Source organism: Amblyomma maculatum, chromosome 9 (genome assembly GCF_055883805.1).
Source record: "Amblyomma maculatum isolate TAMU_Amacu chromosome 9, ASM5588380v1, whole genome shotgun sequence".
Taxonomy (NCBI): domain Eukaryota; kingdom Metazoa; phylum Arthropoda; class Arachnida; order Ixodida; family Ixodidae; genus Amblyomma; species Amblyomma maculatum.
The window spans coordinates 27,240,639-27,261,040 of NC_139352.1; the positions used below are offsets into that span (position 1 = coordinate 27,240,639).

At 46.3% G+C, this 20,402-nt stretch overlaps 1 protein-coding gene across 7 annotated transcripts in view; it reads right to left on the reverse strand.

The window, feature by feature from the left end:
- The window catches only part of LOC146178643 (muscle calcium channel subunit alpha-1-like), a 240,850-nt gene that overhangs the window by 96,803 nt on the left and 123,645 nt on the right, over nucleotides 1-20,402 (reverse strand). For all 7 annotated transcript variants that reach the window (XM_084578446.1, XM_084578444.1, XM_084578443.1 and 4 more), the window contains exons 8-13: nucleotides 16,243-16,346; nucleotides 10,394-10,509; nucleotides 8,527-8,571; nucleotides 5,194-5,281; nucleotides 2,349-2,509; nucleotides 1,416-1,641 (exon numbers count right to left, since the gene is read on the reverse strand). In XM_084578446.1, coding sequence (XP_084434572.1) covers nucleotides 1,416-1,641; nucleotides 2,349-2,509; nucleotides 5,194-5,281; nucleotides 8,527-8,571; nucleotides 10,394-10,509; nucleotides 16,243-16,346 — 740 coding nt within the window. The remainder of the gene's footprint in view (nucleotides 1-1,415; nucleotides 1,642-2,348; nucleotides 2,510-5,193; nucleotides 5,282-8,526; nucleotides 8,572-10,393; nucleotides 10,510-16,242; nucleotides 16,347-20,402) is intronic.

The window sequence follows — 20,402 nt, forward strand, 5'->3', positions numbered from 1 at the left end:
TTTTGTGGAGCTTATAATGAGAGGTTGCGGCCAATTACTGCACCAGAGTGGCCAATTTTTGTTCTGGTGAGGGAGTGCGTTGCCGGAGGTGTTCACCGGCATTAGGTCGCACCCCAAACCTGTTTATGCAATTCCATCGACACGCGGATTTTTTTATATCTTTTAATCCGGTGGAGAACTGCGCGGCACCGAGATTTGAACCCCGGTCATGTTGCATGCGAGGCGGATGTTCTACCGCTACGCCACCGTTGCATTTATTGTGAAGTTTGTGGGCGTGCTTATTATTCGACGTTTTGAGCATCTCGCAGATGTAGCTCATTATATATGTCTGTTGGAAAACTCTTTACTGCCCAAAGTATAAAAATTAGGCGTGAAACATTACTGAGCCATATGCCCTCACGTAAGCTTGGCGGTTCATCATTCATAATGTTCTTTCCTCGCACGCGCGGCATATCCTGTTTACTGAATGTTAGATTCATCGAGCTCTCGCGTTGTCTACGCCCGTAAAATGAGATCCCCATTGGTGTTATCAAGCTGAGAGCCAACGCCTACCACTGACGCCAGCGCTCATTGGCGCCGTCCTCTTTACTTCATTTTCTAACGCTCCTTCATTCAATCGTTTCCATTATATGCATATACTGCGTCAGATAGACACACGAGATCACCAGCCCTGTTATACCGAGTTACAGTTCACAACCAAACATTTCAGCTGCTATTCCCAGAGAACCCACCGCGAATGGTACTAAGGGGTGTAAATTGAGTGTTACGACTGATCCGGTAAAAGTAACCCCAGTCGACACTTAACATCTACCTTTAAGGGTATGACGCGATAGCGTCGGCGGCTACCCGACATAAAGACTCGCTTTAACCAAGTTGCATGAACACGCCTGCGTAGCTTGGGTGTAGCGTGCCTGAAGCGGCATCCAAAAGCCGTGGATGTCAATCTTCAGCGGTAGTACAAACCACCGAAGAATCAAAGCTGGGCCATGCTAGCCGTAGGTGAGCCCCCTGTCAATGCCATGCGCAGGATGTTTTCGCCCATAACGCCGATGACGATGTCGGATTTTCGCATGAACAGGTTCTTTACTGCTATCACGTTAAAATGGTGAAGATAAAAATTATAGCTGCTGAAATCACAAGCATAGCAAATGGTGCATGTGTTAGCAGTCCCTCTGTAGCGATATCGGAAAGAGAAGAGTTTTAGCCACCGCCAAATGACGCATTTGTTGTCGCCATCAGCAGTTAGCACGTCATTTACTGTGCGTGTTTATTGTCTCTTTTGTTTGCAGAACCTGTCTTACTTATTTTCGCGGGTCGAGCAATAAGCTTAAGTTGCTAGTCAGCACTCGTCATGTGTTTCTACGGAATGGGGTGGGAAGCAAGCCTGGCAGGGAGGAGGGGGAGGGAGGACTCACTTGGTGACCTTGAATATACGCAGCAGGCGAACGCAGCGCAGCACGGAGACGCCCAGCGGGGGCATGATGTCGGTGTAGGTGAAGACCGTCTCCAGGATTGAGCTGATCACCACGAAGCAGTCGAAACGATTGAACAGCGATACAAAGTAGCCCTGTAGTCCAAGGCTGTACAGCTTCAGCAGCATCTCCAGCGTGAACAGCACCACGAAGAACATGTTCGCCACGTCTGCACCAAGGGCGGAGGGAGCACCGCTGTAGGAAACGCCCTCGGATCTGCTTGCGCTTGAGCGCGTGTCAGTGCATTTGTCTATCTTTTACACGGGAGCTTTATGCGGGAGGTCTTAGCACAGGATCAGGGTTTACAAAAAAGATATCACATACATGTAACAAACATTTTTAATACGAGAAGGCAACAAAAGAAGACAATAAACAAAACAATGCGGGAATGAAATATAAATACAAATTTGTTCGCAAAACTGAAAAAACAATGACTGTACACTGTGCTGCGTTTCGGCGTTTTAATAAAGGCAAGGGGAAGAGACGAAAGGAAAGATATGGGTGAATTAGGCAAGTGTCCAAAGCTATTGAACTAAGCATCGCTCACATCAGTGTATCTAAAGCTGTGTCAGCCGCAAGCAGTGTAATCCTGTAGATAAGTGACATTTAGAGGATAAAACCCGCTTGTAAGTAGAACGACATGTCCTTCCATTGATTGGCTTCCGTTTCGTGCGCAGGTGGGACTGGTGGAAATGCATGGAAACAGGCACTCCGTTGATTTAAGATGCACACGCATATCATACCATGTACTGTTTATGTCTCCATCTGGTACAGACCGGTACACTGACTGGGATACCATGCGTGCAGCAACATGCTGAGAAGGCGAGCGGAGCAGCGAATGCTCAGATGGCGAGCAGAGTAGCGAATGCGCCTCACCTTGGAAGTGGTCCAGCCAAGGCGGCTGTGTATGATGTTCTGAGGCCAGAGTGAGCGTGTTCAGGAACACGAGCACAATGACGATCCAGTAGAAGGCCTGCGACTTGACCCCCTTGCGACAGGCGCGCCGCAGACGCCGGTTGGTGCGGCTGAGCTGCTTGCTGCGGCATCGAAAAACATGACGAGAAAGGTCAGAAGCTCTCTCTCATATGTTCGAATATTCAAATTTATGAATGCCATATGCACGGGTTTCAGTGGAACGCTGAGGACAAACTGAAATGTGCATGAATCGACCGAATCCTACTTTCTTTTCGCAAAGACGCTACTTATAACGTAATCGAAACGCAAATGAAATTGAAGCGGTCCAGAAATTAAATAAGGGATTAGCCCCAGCAGATGACATCGCAAACAAACTAAGATTCATCAGGACGGTTTCCAGACACTTGGCTACATAGCCATTCACTCATAAATAAGGAAATCGGTGATGTAACGACTTAAAACGAATGGCAAGATGCAAATGTTCAGTGTCTGAAAGAAAATTTGCCACATAGCCGGACATGCAACGTAACGAAAACATTGAGCCACGTGATCAGTTCTCCTAATGGCAATTATTTCACAGGGTCATCGGCAAAGAGAGATGCCGCGCTACAGGATTCGTTTATTTCAGCCACGCAACGACGGACCGCACAACAGCGGTATTCTTTCGCCTCCGTCGTAAAGCTGTATAGCCGAATATCCAAGCCACTGAGGCGGGTCGTATAGTACAAAGAAGTTACAACTGCAAACTGCATAGTATGCATAAGCGTCATATTGCGAAGTAGTTGAACCCACAGCTTTGAGCCAAACGAAAAGGCAACAGTTTCTAAAGCGGCGGACCACGAGCTGGTCCTGGACAATGAACGCAGCCAGCGAGAGTGAAACTGTCCTTACAGTACTTACATTACAGGGCATGCTACGTGCGCCTCTCTATTTCTGATATGATACTGATGCTGCAGGAAATATGCTACGAAAATACAAAGAACGTTAGCGATCTTTTTTAATCCCCGCTTTCACTGATGCTCACACACGGGTGTGCTGTGACTCATAAGGCGTCAGGTGTAGGTCCGAATGCTGGATTGTGCCTTGTACATCATTGATTACGGCACAGTCTCAAATTGTAGCGCAAAATTGGCAGGCAAGACCGCGTCACATGCGGCGCCGATCGATTCGGCTTTCACCACATCCTTCTATTTCCGTCGCACACAAAACAAAATAAAAATTAGACGCTGCATGGCCGCCATTTTGATACAGGACGCTTTGACCTTTGTTTTTCCAAGCATTTTTATTCTCAGGAGTGATGGTTTTGAACACATCAGTGACGGATATTTGCAAACAGTCCAGCTCACTGCTGCTCATTGCCATGCTTACCCTATTATTTACATTATGAATCATCACCATCAGCCTCACTGTGCCTACTGCATAGAGCAAACGGTTCCAAAACCCGTCCAATTAGCCCTGTCCTGTTCGAACTGCGACCCCTTCATACCCTTAAACTACATTTTCTCCACTCAGCCAACTCTTGCCTACCAAAGCAATCCAGTTTGTTACCCTTAATAACCATCCGTTATCTTGCATTCTAAGTACATGTGCTGCCCATGCTCATTTTTTTCTTTTTTTTTTTTTTTACTAGACTCATAAACCAACATTTGCGCCCTGACCCACTTGCCTCTCTGTCAGTCGCTTAACGTTAAACATACCATTTTCCTTAGCATAGCTTGAAGTCTCATCAGTTTCAGTTGTACCGTTTCCGTTTGCCTCCGCGCATGTGCCTATGTGATACCAGTTAGATAAAACTCTTCATATTCACCTCTTGAAGGACACTGCCGAAACTTTCAGTCCTAATCTGAGAGCACCTGACCATATTCTCTCCACTGCAATCCTTATTAGTCGCCGTTCACTACTTTTCCCAAGTAGGTGTTTTCCCTTACCCCTTCCAGCGCACCACTAACTATCGTAAACTGCCCTTTCCGTTTGAGACTGCCGAACATTGCTTTAGCTTTCTGTGTATTATTTTTGGCCTACTGTTTTGCTTTGCCGGCTAATGTCATTGGCCCTGCTTTCGAAATTTTCGCCTAAGATACGTAGCGAATGAAGCAGCCACCTAATCTCAAGTAACCAAGATATTCCCTAATAAAAAATACCGCCACTCTCGCCAGTCTAAATGCGCGAATATATCCTGTAAATAGGCGGAGAATAGCACTGCAGCGATCGTACGTCCCTTGCTAATGCTCTTTTTTATATGAAATTTTATTGATATTAATGAAGTCGAAGGTTTGATGGAATCCCGTCTGGCGAGGGCAATTCTTAGCGAGTAACAAAAAATAATCACGCCGAAGGTTGAATAAAAAAACGGGGGATCTTGTCTATCTTCTTGTTTTGTTTTTCAACCTTTGGCGAGTGTATGTTTTTTTACGCGCTATGAATATCTCTCGCCTGACGGGCATTCGTTGAACCTTGGACTTCATTATAAGACATGCAATTCGAAATGTGCTAGAATTGGAAACTCTGACAAATCAGCAAGCTTATTCTTGTGATGTGAACGGCGCAGCGCGCCTGTGCAGGCAACAATGGCACGCCACATATCAGTCTCATCGTGCCACGCCCACACAAGAGTTACAAGCCACATTTCTCGAAATTTCCATAATGACCTTTGCGTGAAGGAGGCGTGTCGGCAAATTTCAGGATCCTTAGAAGAAACCCTCCTAGAACGCAACACGCCCCCTTCGTTGTATGACTGCCAGCGGGTAAACGCAGAATAAAGAATGACAGCAGTTATTCTGTGGTATAGAAGAGACTAGGCACGCACCTTTTGGACGTCCACCAGGACGGGACCACAACGTCGCCGCTCGTAGTGTCCCCCTCCCTTTGTTGCTCCCGGTCAGCGTCTTGACTCGCTGCGGCGCAGGAAACAAAAAAACCACTCGGAGTTAGTACGCCACACCCCACAGGCACCAGCAATTCAGTGCATGCTGTGAAAGCTTTTGGGATGGTCAGAGCGGGAGCGAGTGAGCTTTGGGGGAATGCCTAGAAAGGGAAACCTCAACGCAATTAACGTACAGCGCGACCAAATCAATCACCGAAAAATATTTTTATTTACGTTACTCGCAAACTCAAACACCTGCGTTTAAACAGAGTCCAAAGGTCAACGTTACCGTGAAAGATAGTCATCGCTTTGACTACCTGTCAGATATAAGTAAGATGACAAGACGCCCAAGTAACGGATATAAGACCTCTCGCTGTATGCTCTAAGACGCCAAAATAAGACTAACTTAATTTTCACCCTTTGGAATAAAACAAAGACATTTCCGGTTACGTCTTCTTTGTTTTATAGTATACGGTAGTCTGCGAATGCAAGCGTAATGGTCAAACGCCTCCCTCCCCACCGCTCCCTCTTTGTTTGTGTGTGTGCTCAGGGTCGATTTCTGTGACCTGAGCTGATTATCGGGGAGTGCCAAACTGTTTTATGCCCAAAGACTCTGAAAACGCCCCAGCGTTCGACTCGGACAGGCATTTGTAGAGTCCTGTGCAGGGAATGATTGGTGTCACAGGTTAAGGCAGACAGTGCCGTAGGATAGAATGCAGAAAGACGGCACAGTCGACACACTGGACTCTATTATTGAGCTAATAACGATCTGCTTAAAGAGCTCTATACACACTGCCCAAGAGAAAACAGTACTAATCTACTCTTAAGAACTTATTTAGATCCCCACAGTTACGCTCATGCAGCATCATGCAACATATTTAGAAGAAAACAAAAAAACAAAAACTACGCATTCGCTTTCACTGAAGCTGATGGCCGGCTCTATATAAGCCACTGGTCATGGACGCAAATCATCCAAACTAACACCAAAACTGCAAGCAGCGCACTGCTACAGGAAAATGATGTCAAATTGTCTGATACATTTATTGCATGTGCAAATTTCATTTTTTTTTCCATGAAGCATGATGGCAACGCGTGTAAATGGAAGTGAAAATGGAGCACAATGGATGGGACAGTTCTTGAATTGGTTGAGTTCAGAAGGTATTTACTAAACTTAGTCCGTTCAGTTGAATCAGTGGCTCAGTTATTGAATGGATATACGTACTTTCTCACAATGCATTCGTACCGGGAGTGACACAAAGGCGAACTCCGTCGCCGTTTCCGTGCATATGACCGGCAGAGTGTAGTGGGAGTTTCTCCCCTTTACCTGCCAAAAGCGGCAGGTAGGTGAGAAAGTAGGAAGATCCCGTAATAAGGACGAATCAGTTAAACGGATATTGAGCACGAACTACGCAACAAAAATTAAGCTATTGTGAAGAGAACTGCAATAAGAATAGCATCAGGACAGGAATAGGCAGATGAGTAAGAAGTTACGGAATCAGGATTCGAACATAATTAGAAATGGGATAGATAAGACAGTGAAAAAAAAAAATCGAAACGCATTTGTTCGGCATGAGTCCCATTCATAGTTCGTCATTGTTTTTTCTTTTTTTTTTTTTGTTTCAACAGTAATGGGGGTAGCGACAGTACACAGCCTCAATCTAACTTTCTCATGCGAGTCTCGTTGCTTCGCCTTTGAGGAATTAACGAAAACATGGAGAGCTTGAGGTTTGCAACAAAAAGCCTAAAACAGAAAAATCGCGTTTTTAAAATGAAGCTTGCGCCAGAGTGCACCATAGCGGACGTGACAGAAAAGACTAGCACGAGGCATCATGCAGATCAGACATATCCACGTCATGCACAATCGCAACTGGAGTGACAAGCTGTCGCACAATTCCTGTATTTCCTTCATTTTTTTATTACAATTATTAACTAAAAGTTATCAAGCCTTCACTAGCGTATTGTGGAGCCAATGTATGCGGTGAACCACATTTTCCTCTATTTTTTTTTTAATGCGATAGCAGTGGACGCCATGAGCTGAAAGTTACGCTTTAAGCTCTGCTGCTTGTCTAATTATGAACACCTTAATTTTACAGTTTATTAGCACCCGCATAGTCATCAGCGTGGAACCAAGTTATGTGAACGACCACCTGGCACAGATATAAAGACCCATTTAACATAACATACGAACGTCGATGCGTATCTTCCCGGCCGCACAAACGATTGGCCCAGTATTGTATTATGTTGGCAATGCACTGGTCTTATGAGGGCCGGGAAGTGCCAACTATTTGTGCTGCTAACCCTATAGCTAGAGCCCAGGCAGTACAAACCTTGGGCCCAGTGTTGTTACTATGTTGGTAAAACTTGGTCCTAAACAGGGATGAATATTGCCAATTCCGTACCAACACTGGGCCCAAGATTTACGCTGCATGGGAGGTTGCATGTCTTGACTCTGGATCTAATGGTTACGGAGGGTTCGAATCTCATCTTACTCTGCGTCAAAAAGGACATGTCACGTAGTCTCGTGATCTCACACAACCGGGGCAGCACAAGCTATCAGCCCAATATTTAGGGTGTGCTTCCTATGGACTGGCTCAATGTATGGCCAGTGAATTGCCAACAAACTCCAATATTGGGAACATGGTTTGTGCTACCTGGTAATTTAACCTCCCGACCAATCGGTGCCTCGCCGTGTCACCTGTCAACTTTCACAACACCCATAATTCCGGCTTTTCTGGAGAACAGGGCAATTAGCCATTCCATTAAGTGTTCTTTCCTTCGCCTATCCGAAGCCTTGACTGGCAGGTACCATAGTGGAGAGGAGGTTGATAGAGGAGGAAAGAACGACAAAAGGTTGTAGGCTATAGGCGGCTCGTGGGCAAGGCGGGAGAGGTAGAGAAAGATGGGTTCCGGGATGTCACGCTGTAATTAAGGATAGGATCGAAGGAGTGGAGCGGGTAACGGCGATTGACGCGTTGGATCAGGACAGCCGCGTATCTTGAGCCATGCCTTTCCATTGAGTTTAAGGGCGGCAGAATCGCTGTCAAGCCGAAACGAAGACAGCATCTTTTGCTTTTCAGCCACTCTCTCTTGTTAAGTGCACAGTTACCCGACACAATACACACAATTCTTTCTATTCTCCACAAACACTACACGCAACTTGGACGCGCGAAATTAGAAGCATGCTTCTGAATAAAACACAACCATTGAGCGGGCGCATGCAGGGCATCACAAGCAACGAGTCCACAACACAGTGTAGTACACAAGGGGGGTGCTTACTAAGCCGGTCCTCGGCCGCTTCTTTGTCGTCCGCCTCTAAGTCCTCTGCAGGGAGAGACAGTGGCCTCATCACTCGTCGTGGTAGCACAGCCTAGCCGCAGGAAAGCTTGCATGCTACAGTATTCGCTTTGCACCGCCACAGCTCGGAGACGAGGTTCGCCTTACCTATACTCCAACTCGCTATTAGTTTGCAGCAATGTGGAACCTACAGCCCTCTCATCCATATGGCCTACAGGAGCAGTGCAAGCCGACTCTAAGATACATAGTAGTTTTTTAGTTGTTACTTAGTAGTTAGAAAGAAAAAGGCCGTTTATTTTTTCTTTCTTTGGAAATTGGAGCGAGCATTTCATTCACTCGTTAAATTGTACGGCAGAAGCGTGCCAGGGAGTGAAGCGCCTTCATTCGCAAACATTGCCTTCATCCTGTACCCAGCCAGCATTGAAATTGATCCAATATTGGTACTTTGATTAGAGCGTTCGGTCCGTGTAAGGCCTACCATTGCCACCACAGTACCAATAGGACCGTTGTTCTGTACTGTCTGGATAGGCGAAGTCTCCAGCGTGCGTCAGCTGCCCACTGTTTCCCTTTCCCTCCGGGTGATGAAGCCATAAGTTGCGGGATAATGGCTGCGAACGACCACACATATGCTGTGCAGGCCGTTTGGCTCATATGGCCGTAGCTTCCACAATGCTGCAATCCTTGTGAGGGAGTTTTTTAATTTTAGCTAAGGCGTATTACATTCCATATTGCCCACACTCCTAAACTTCGTAGTGGTATGTGGCAGTAAAGGTGCCTAAGCGGCTCATGGGCTATTTGGACCACGTGGGTTTCTTTACCATGTCCCGTTGGCCGAAACAAACGGGCATTGTTTGCATTTTAACCCCAATGACGTGCGGCTACCGTGAAGGAAATTTGTTGCAGACACTGTGTGATTACTCCAGGATTTCATCAATGAATGCCAGATTAACTGAAAATGCACTCAAGTTTTCTGACTTCTGTAACTTCTTCATTTCGTGAGTTTAAGTCATTTGATTAGCCTTTTTTTTCCCCTTCCTGGTAATGTTTTCGATAAAGGAAAACTACATTCCATTTTTCAAAAAAATTCTCTATCTAGCCTTCTGAGCCTAGACCACCTTCTGAAGAGATTGTGGACTCTTACAAAGCTGCCCTAATGATATTTCCTGTTATCCCTCTACCACTATGACCGCAAAAATACCATTATTAGTGTCGCAGCTTGATTGTGGCCGTTACGTAAAACATTCCACTAGTCCTTCTTGTTAAGCTAGAATTATTATAAAATCACAAATATATGCCCAGTGTTCTATAAGTTGAAAGTTCTGGTTTCTGTCTCGCACCCAGCTCTCACCAGCGGATAATAAAATGCCGCAGTTTCGAATTGATTGGAAACACAGTCGGGTACCTAGGTTTGCTCTAAGTACTTTAAAAAGGTTATATGGTTTGATCTCTGGGCGTCGGCGTGAAAGAAAGATGGTGGAAGCTTTTTCATGTTAAGCTTCAGCACCTGCATCGGTCAGGAAGGCCAGAAATATGGGACCGCCCAGACAGGTTAAGAAGCTCTGGCTACCGACACAGGACCACGCCTTTACACCTGTGTCGTTCATCACAGAGGCTAGAAGCGCAGAAAGGAGGCGTACGTGGCCTGGAGCGCTCTTTCTAACGCCTCCTTTGTTGGAGCGAAGCTGACTGCATCCGTTTGCTCAAGTGCTCCAAGAACCACACAGCACTCATTCTAGCTCTACTCGCGACAGTGTCGTAGTGTGCACGAAACGTCACACGTGACTTGCTCCCGCCACGAGTGCTGGTGCGTCAGCGTGCACTAAGGGTCAGACGAAGAAGCTTCGCTTGCCCGCTTGCGTGATCCAGTCGAGGTATCCGCGAAGGTCCTCCTCGATCTGCTGCTTCTCACGCAGCTTGTGGAAGTCGCCGCGCGCCTTGGCCTTCTCCCTTTCTTTGGAGAACTCCCTGCAGCAAAGAAACCAGGTCGTCGGTGAGAAGAAGTCATTGCGTCATCTAACGCTTTGACTCCATGGCAACGGCAGGTGCCAGCACTGTGATGAGGTAGCAGATACCTACTGCATTACATGGACCTGCCAGGAAAATTCAGCCTTGACCCCCGGGGGTCAAGGCTGTAGGGGTGGCCACCCCTACACGAGAGGATAGGGAGGCGCTGCCGTGCTTGGTTAATCAAACCTTCGAGCAGAGAGGGACTTGGTCTAGAGGGGCAGAACAGTGGCTTCGACCAATGAGATCTCTGACTAGGGGCGCCACCTACTATGGCAATCTCTACTTATAGGTTCACGCCTCTCTTTATTATGCAATAAAGGATTTTCGCCACCATCACCACAGCGATTCCAAATGGAGCAATATTTAATATAAATTCATTTGCACAATCCTCTGCTGTTTACGACTTGCAGAAGGCGATGATATTAAAAGAAATATCGTATTCACATGTAAAACAAATGTGTACTCAGAATTATGTACGTGCCGCATTTTCCTTAAGCAATTCCAGAAACCAGGATCCTTATTTTCGTCCTCAATGTAAGGTTTAACAATAACAACGGGTCTCTCTCGTCTCACAGCCAATTATGCTGATTCGGGCGCTTTTGTAAGCACTTTTGCGCCGGTGCATGTTGATCTCTCTATCTGTTCATGAGGTAGACGGCGCCACCTCAAGCTTTCGGGCAATCGTCTCAAAGCACCTGGTTAGCTTTTCCAGGAGTCCACGCGATTGAATATGGTTTGGTTTGTAGGGTTAAACGACTCGGGCTATGAGAGACGCCGTAGTGAAGAACTCCAGAAATTTCGACTATCCAGGGTTTTTTAACGTGGACTGAGATCAGAGTACACGGACGCCTTCTCCGTTTCGCCTGCATCGAAACGCAGCCGCTCGCGGATCGGGTTCAAACTCGCGTACTCCGGTACAGTAGTCGGGCATCGTAACTACTGCGCCACCACGGCATGGCTGATAGCATATGATGGGGCTGAAAATACATAATACGTTACGTCACGACACACTGAAAGCTCTCATTGCCTGAGTCGCTTTGGGACGTTAAACCCCACAAACCAACCAACCAACACTGAAAGCAAATCAGGAACAGGATCTCCAAACAGCAATACACTGTAAATGTGCGCGGCCTCAAATAAGGAGCGTAAACTCCACAATACAAAATATATGCTGAATAACTTGAGTCTTCTGCATACTGGCAGCCATTACATATTATAAATACGCCCTCGCTCCCAAAATCAAAACAGACTTATATATATCAAAGCAAAGGGAAGGCAGCAGGGCTGGATTCGTGGCAACACGAAACAAAGTGTACACATGCCGGAGAGAAGTTCGCAATCTGAAATGGTCTTTGACACCCGATACCAATCCCTACACTCCTAATATGGTTATATATACACGATACAAGTGTTCCACTTTTAGCTGGAACATTTTTAACGCGTATATGGAACCAGATTCAGAGTGTATGTTCTACTCTGAAGCTGGTCTCGTTTTTTTTTCATAAGAAGCGTCAGGACCGCTCCGCGTTTTAAGCTGCTCTTCCCAATGTTCGTAGACGTTGACCTCTAGTTGCTAAGCTCAACGTGATTTCAGCTGCTTCCGTTTTCAACAGAGTAATAAAGACAGCGCCCAAGTACTGAACCAAAGCACAACGCCGAACCTGAAGCCGCACTTTCCAAAAGCTTTCATCCTTTATAAGAGCGCCGACACTGCTACAGGGTCAGTAGTGTCCATCAATATTTGCGTGAGTGCGCCGAGTCATCGTGAATGAATGCGCCGCCACTGTGGACGCAGGGAGCCGGCCTACCGCCCGCTTCACCAGCTGTTTGCAGCATTACGAAAGGTAAACGCAACCTGGGTCGATCATTATGACGCACCCACCCTTACAATATAATCCTACCACATTCTTACACCCTGGTCGAGAAACGTGTAGAAACTCATGCAATCATCTTGTGCGCGTAATCCTGTTTGGTTCAGGTTGCCCTTAACTTTTGTTATGCTGCGAGCGGCTTACGAAACTGTGTATGGATATTCTTACGCCTTTACTGTGATGTATTTTATGCTGTCACTATACTCTAGACGTGGATACAAAGGTTTATAATTTTCTAACGAGCATCCTCAAAAAGAATTTGTGATAATGGCACAATTCACAGTGCTGGGGCTTTGAGGAAAGAAGTAACGACATGTTATTGATCACACAGCCAGATTTGGCCTTAAAAAACCTGGCACTGCTCAGTGCAGCCGTCGGACGCTGTCGCTTAGAACGTGAACAACAATCGGGACTAATGTAAAAGTCGCGTAGGAAAGAGGCACTATGGGGCTGCTATGAATTCCTATGCCGCGTCTCACTATGGTTTTCGGTTCCGCAAGAAAAGCGTTACGGCGTCAAATTATTGCAGAGCTCTTATTGTGTAGTACGTGTACTGTGAGCACGCTAAAGTATGCATGAGATATGCTTTCGCTTTATGATGTCTATATCTCTGCTTGCCATGTACTGTCCCGCAATATGCTTAAATGAACAGCCTGTTTCTTCCAAACACATCGAGTGGGTATAATTTGATTTCATGAATACAGGATTCACTACTTCGCATGTATACGTATCATCCTGCTAATGCTGCTTGAGACATCAAGCTATCACTGAAAAGTAAACTTGCCGAAATACAAAGTATTATACGTGCACAACGTTTGCCTTAAGTAGCTTTGGTTGCATAAGTCTATTTAAGTGCTCCCGAAATTAGTTATTTAGACCTTCGTTTCTTCAGAAGAGAAAGTCTCTACGCTGAGGATGGGGGGGGGGGGGGGGGGGGGGTATGAGGAGTTTACCAAACCAAGGCTCTGCACATATGGGCCGCAAGGTACGCTGAAATAACAGGCCACTGAATAAACATACACCTCCTGGGTTCTTCGAACAGAACACCGACATATGAATTAGCGAACGAACGCATTTGCATTATTCGGTCGCAGCCTCTTTCCTCGCCCGCCACGCGCAAATAGAGAAGAATGGCGGAGTACAATTGCGCGGGAATCCCCCGCGCTCTCCACTGAAACAACGTCAGCAGGCTCTCGAAATCTTCACCTAGTGTGCGTGCCCTTGAATGCAATGCGCGTTTTGTCGCTCTCAACAATAGGTCTGCATCCCAAAGGATCCCCGCCGACCTCCTCTAAGTCAGCGCAACCGGTCCTTTGACTGGTCCCCTGTTTTTGGGCGCAATAAAAGAGTTCACCACCACCACCACCACCCGCGCATCACCGGAAGGAGAAGCATCCGATCGATTTTAATTAACTTCACGCAACCAGAGCCAAAAAGTCAGCCTCCAAATTCACTTTCAAAACGACACCTGTCCCATCACGTGAGCGCCCGCATCCTGTAGCTTGCGCTGTTTGGTCCAGCCTTTGAAATGAATAATTTATCAGCAGCAGCAGCGCTAGCATGTCTACGGTTGCTTCTTCCCAAAGCCTCTCCCACTAAGATCGAAATAACTTAATTACGCTGCGCGACACGAGGAAGATGTTATTTACTAGTATTTAGTGTTTCTCATTTTCTTGCTTTTTTTTTCTCATGAATGGGTACGTACAGCGAGCGAATTTTATTTCTTCTATGCCGTTGCTTTTAGTAAACGTTTAGTCATCGCTTGCAATTTGTTTATTCTTTGTTCCTAATTTTTTGCTCTTAATCACGCTTAACAGTTTCTGACCAATTAGTTCAGCTTGTCACTTTTACCCAATTAACCGTGTCGAGCATAGAACGCGGCGACTGTACCCCGACAAAGGTCCTGCCTCGCTGCTTCGTTCACATTCTCTTGTCACCCACTCTATAATGACATATAAATACTAAGCATCTCAAACACGCAATCTGTGAAGGTGTGTGATGCGGTCCGCCGGCGTCCAAGGTTTCACCCCTTTCTTCCCGAAACTACGTAGCAGTTTCATTGGTTGAGTTCATCACAACACTCCCATTCCACCCAAACCAACTAAAAGGTCATGTCCTCAGACGTTACAAGAGTGTGGGAAGGCATGGTCTGGGATCGAGACGTTTCGCTAATATTTATTCTATTGATAATTACTGTTTCAGTTTTAACCTCCTATTATTTTTGAATTATTATTTTTCTTATTGCTGCTTTGTCACTATCTTGTTATTTTCCGGCTCCTGGCCCGATTAAATTTTCTAACGCGGACCGCATAATGATACTAGTTTGGGACCCCTTCCATACACCAATCAGTCAAGCTTCGGATTCTTCCGGTCAGTGTATTTGCGCTATCTTATTGAATATTTACAACATAATTCAAACAGACAAATAAGAAGGATATATGACGTACATAGTCTGCACTACTTTATTTGTTTCGGGAACAAAGGATAAGTGAACGACTGTTAAAGGTCAATATCAATTGTACAACTTATATGCATGGTCCCGGAGAAGTCTTTTATTGAACAATGTAGGGAAAATGTGAAGCTTCAATATTTAGAGTAAACATCATGAAACATAGCGTTGTTATTTGAGCGTATACCCTTGGGGAGAACTGAAGTAATAACAATTTGAGGGACACTCGTAGATCCTTGTTCGTGTACAAACATTTTCCTAAGAGCTTAATGACTAAAGCTTTCTTTATGCCTGTGTTAACTCACGCACATTCACTAGCATACTGTCGTAAGCTACCATACTGTGTAGAGCACCAACCGATAGATACATAAATCCCAACATTAAAAAAGCTACAAGAACGTGCCCGCGTAGCCTACAATTGCGCGTCTGACCAGGGGTTCAAAAGCACTGGAGGGTTCAATTTCCATCTCACTCTTTCATGTCTGAAAGAAACGACTCGAGTTGGCAGTTTCATCCAGCTACCTCCGCCATGTCAAATGGTCTGATCACATCCCACGATCCGGCGACTAATCACAACACGGCTGTGTCGCTTGCCAATTACGAATATTTGTAATTTTCGCCGACAACGGTGACAACGGTCGACGCCTAAGTTTACTTTAAAAAGAAACCTGTGCCTTTAAACAGAGCTTTTTAATACTGCCAGTTGCGAAACTTCCCATAGGGCCAATGTGTCAAAAAAACGGTGGTTTCGATTGGTCAAAAATCGGGTGTTTACGAACAGTAGCGACGACAGCGGTCATTAAAGGAAGCTATGCATAAGTTTCAAACTTGGGCATAAGTTTATAAATGCACAACGACCATGGAAAATAAAATTACTTGAAGAATTACAGTACAGTAGGAAAAATGTTTAAAGCTAGCAGCCGTACAGGTAATTAAGCGCAGACGAATAAAGAAAAACGTGAAATTCAGAAGGCAATGACGGCAATAGCAGAAAGCTTCTATTCACCATTTCTAGATGGTGCGAGAATTCATAGGCATCCGAAAAATGCATACAAAATTCAGACACTTTTCGAAGCGGAGTTTCCGAACTGTTATGATCTAAAAGCTTTGTCTTTAACTATATTGCGGTAATATTGATGGATGTTGAATTTGACTTAAAAAGCAGAAGCAGCGATACGTCGAGCTGGATGGTGTAACGCCACAAGAACAAACACATCGAAGAACAGACAGGACGAAGAGCTTCGTGTTCGTTCTTGTGACGCTACAGAATTATGGGCCTGTAAGCGCTCGGTCAAATTCACGTCCTTTCGAAGGAAAGGTTCACGTAACTCCGGCGAAGATCAAGTTAGTTACGAGCAGCGATTAACTCACCCGCTCAGGACGCCCAAAACGAGGTTCAGGACAAAAAACGATCCTAGTATGATGAGGCTGACGAAGTATATCCACGGCCATTCGTTGCCCATTGCGTCGTTGATCTGTGTTCAAACGAAACAAGGAGAGGAACAAGGGTTAACGCCCGAAACGTGCCTGCCCCGAAAAGGTCGAAAACAAAGGTGGCTGACAATTTAAAGACTCTATGATGCGAAAATAAAGCGCGGCTGCTTAGGTGTCTTCATTTTGTGACATACTGTGGTAAAGACTGAGAAGCACGCGTATGAATGTACTGTTACGACCAAGCATCCGCAATTGCGCGCTCTATTGTTCGCCTGTGGGCATGGATAAGTTTTGTGAATATGTGGTGATGGTCCAATGGCTCTAAGTGAGCCTGTTTCCAGGAATCCTGTTTTGTAAGCATGTTTTGCTTTGTGGACAACCTGCAAATGCCAAATTGACCTTGTCAAGAGAACGTCTGGAAAAACACAAAGAAACGTCCCCCTGAGGGAAATAGCAGGAAGTGCTTTCTTTCTTTTGTTCACCCTTCCAGTCGAGAAGGGCTATCGTCCAGTGAGGAATGTCTACTTTTCAAAGGAGACGACAGAGTGACATGTCCGCTGACGTGCAGGACAAGAAAGGAGCATGACTCATACGGCCATTAAGTGATTTCCCGGGAATGCAGGAAAGATTTGCAATTGTCGAAAAGGGACCATGTTGGGAGCCCTATGCGGCGCCACGTGCACTCGGGTTTCTGAGAAGTAAAACCCCTTGTCAGAACCAACCTGTGGTTTCTTTGCTGAAGAATAGAAATGTACCTCCTCTCCTCGCCGTTCCCAAGCTTTTCCCGCCAACAAGTGATCACGCCCAACGAATGAATGCCGGACCAGTCAGTGCTTCAGACCATCAGTGCAGTGATGTGTTCGATTGGATGCCGATACCTGAGGGGCGTGCCCTGGATTTGGTTGGTCAGCATCTTCAGAGAGGGGCTGGACATAGGGGGTTTTTAAGGACGCTGCAGAGCACGAAATGTCGCTCTGGGCCCTGGGTAAACGGCTCATCCAGTCGCTTCTCGCTATGAACTCTTAACGCTTGCCATTTTGCTGATGTACCCTTCTTTTTCGTGTAAATAATCTTGTAAATAAGTTTCTCAAAGTGCCATTAAACCTGCTTGTACATATTTCACCAACTTCGAAGATTCAATCCTACTTCAACCCCGAGTCTCTGCACGCTACCAAGTGAAGGCCGGGTCGACATAGCCCCAGCGTCACGACAACTGGTGATCAGCGGTGGGATCTGAATCTACAAGCACAACGACTGGTGACCAGCGGTGGGATCTGAATCTACAAGCCCCAACACTGGTGGCAGCGGTGGGATCTGAATCTACAAGCCACAACATCTGATGACTGGAGGTGGGATCTGAATCTACAAGCCACAACATCTGATGACTGGAGGTGGGATCTGGATCTACAAGCTACAACATCTGGTGATCGGAGGTGGCATCTCAAGCAACAAGCAGGCGCAACAATCGGCCAACAAGAGGGCAGCTCGGAACATCGATCGCATGTGTGGGTGAGTGCTTGGCTTTTCTTCTGATGTGGACCAGGTTCTAGAACAGGGTTAGATTTTAGAACTGGTAAAGAGAGTGTGGAAACGCCTTTAGGTTGGTAGTTTGCACAGTTGTTTTGGAAGTAGCCGACACTCGGAGCGATCATGGACCTACAAAAGCTGCAGAAACCGGACCTGTTGCTATTGTGTGAGGAATTGGGAATTGATACAAGTGGTTTGGCACGAAAACCCTTGATTATAAAGGCAATCACTGATCTGGGAACCGATGATGAGGAGCTCAGTGAAGCATGGAACCTCATCGGTCAAAAAAAGGAACAGCTCAGACAGCAGAAAGAGCGTGAAATTGAAAGAGAAGCAAAAAAGCTGGAGCTAGAAATTGAGCTCCGGAAATTAGAACTAGAGTTGAGCAAGAGGTCGGGCGATTGTCCCCAGCTAGCGGTACCTCGTCTCAACAAGGAGGCAGATTTCAAGATGTCAAAGTACATGCAGCCATATGTGATATCAGGGGATATCGGTCTGTATCTGGCTAACTTTGAGCGAACTTGCGAAAAACTGTCCTTCTAGCGAGACACGTGGTCTCAGAGATTATTGACGGTTCTGCCCTGCGAGGCAGCGGAGGTTGTCGCGCGGCTAAGCAAGGAGGACGCGGACAACTACGAGAAGGTCAAAGCTTGCCTTCTGAGAAAGTATAGGCTTAGCGCCGAGGCGTTCAGACAACGTTTTCGGAACGCTACTAAGTCCAGGGACGAGAGTTACCCTGAATTCCTGTACAATTTAAGAGTAAATTTGGGCGAGTGGCTAAAGAGCACAGATTCCTACAGTGATAGGGACGCTGTAGTCGAGCGAATTCTTTTGGAGCAGTTTTATAACTGCCTCCCAGAAAAAGAAAGAAATTGGTTACAGGACCGAGGCGAAATTAAGTCGGCAACTGAAGCTGCCGAACTCATTGAGGAGTATGCTTCGCGCCGACAATTCAGCAACCCAGCAGTGGATAGGCTCCGCAATCCCACGTTCAGTGTAAATAACCGTCAGAAAAGGCACTTTGCTAGATTTGCAAACGAAGAAAGGAAGGCTTCTTCAGGCAAACGCCCTAGAAAGGACGGCAGTGAGAAAAGTGGGGAAGTGACCAACGCGCAGAACACAAAGAAAAAGCTTGAGGCTAGGAAGCCGCTCACATGCTTTAGGTGTAATGAGCAGGGTCACATTGCCGTCAACTGCCGGAAAGAAAAGATTGCTTTCTCGTATGTCAGGGACTGCGATGAAAATATGCAGCTTTTAGAACCCTACCTGCATGACCTAGTAGTCAACGGGAAGCCTTGCAAGGTACTGCGCGATTCGGCCGCAACGATGGATGTTGTCCATCCGGCGTATGTGTCGCCTTCCGACTATACAGGACAGTGTGCGTGGATCCGCCAGGTAGTGGAGGAACAGAGTGTGTGCTTGCCAATCGCGAACGTGGTCATCGAGGGCCCTTTCGGCAAGTTAACAACCGAGGCTGCCGTTTCAGGAAAGCTTCCTAAAAGCTATCCGTATTTGTTTTCCAACAAATCGGACATGCTACTGCGAAAGAGGGGCATCCTGTTCGGAGACAGAGTTGTGCAAGCCTTAACACGTTCAAAGGCGCGAGAACTAGCTACACTGCTCATACCAGAAAATTCCACAGCGGAGGAAGCGGCAGTTAAAACAGTGGTCGAAGCGGAAGATAGCGGGTCAGAAAACTTTGAGAGCGAGGCATCTCAGATAAGTCAACTAGAAAGTGAGCTTGATAAGACACGGAATGAGGACGTTCTAGAGAGTAACCTCTTGCCGCCGGTGTCTAGCAATCTCACGAGACTTCTAAGTGGAATCCGAGAGGACTTAGCTATGGAACAAGCCAATGATCTCAGGAATAAGCTCGAAGTACAGTGGGAAGGACCTGATGAAGTCGTTGCAAAGCTTTCTAACACTAACTACGAAGTGAAATTCCCCGGTAGGCGTAAAGCAGTGCGCATTTATCATTGCAATCTTATGAAGCCTTATGTGCAGAGGGAAGCCGTGGTAAATCTAACGTTAAACCTTCCCGAGGAGATGGGGGACAACTTGATTTGCCTCAGCGGAAAAGGAAGCAACGCTCAGGAGCTTCTCAAAAAGACGGAGCAGAGAGAAGAACTAAAGAAATCCCAGCTGTCCGATCTGGGCGAGATAATGACAGAGTTTGAGGCCTGCTTCGTGGACAGGCCAGGCAGAACTGATTTGACTGAGCACGATATTGAGCTGACTTCAGACGTGCCAGTGCGATCAAGGTGCTACCGATTTTCTCCAAGGCAAAGAGAAATTCTGGATAGGGAAGTAACTCGCATGCTGGAATTGGGAGTAATAAAACCCTCGGAAAGCGATTTTGCTTCGCCTATGATCTTAGTAGAAGCTCCAGGTAAAGACCCTAGGCCTGTGGTAGACTACCGAAAGCTAAATTCTCTCACCAGGGATCAAGTGTATCCTATTCCGAATATTGAGGAGAGAGTAGAACAGGTCAGTAGAGCGGCATATGTGACTACGCTGGACCTTACTCGAGGATACTGGCAAGTACCGCTCACTGAACGCGCCAGCAGATA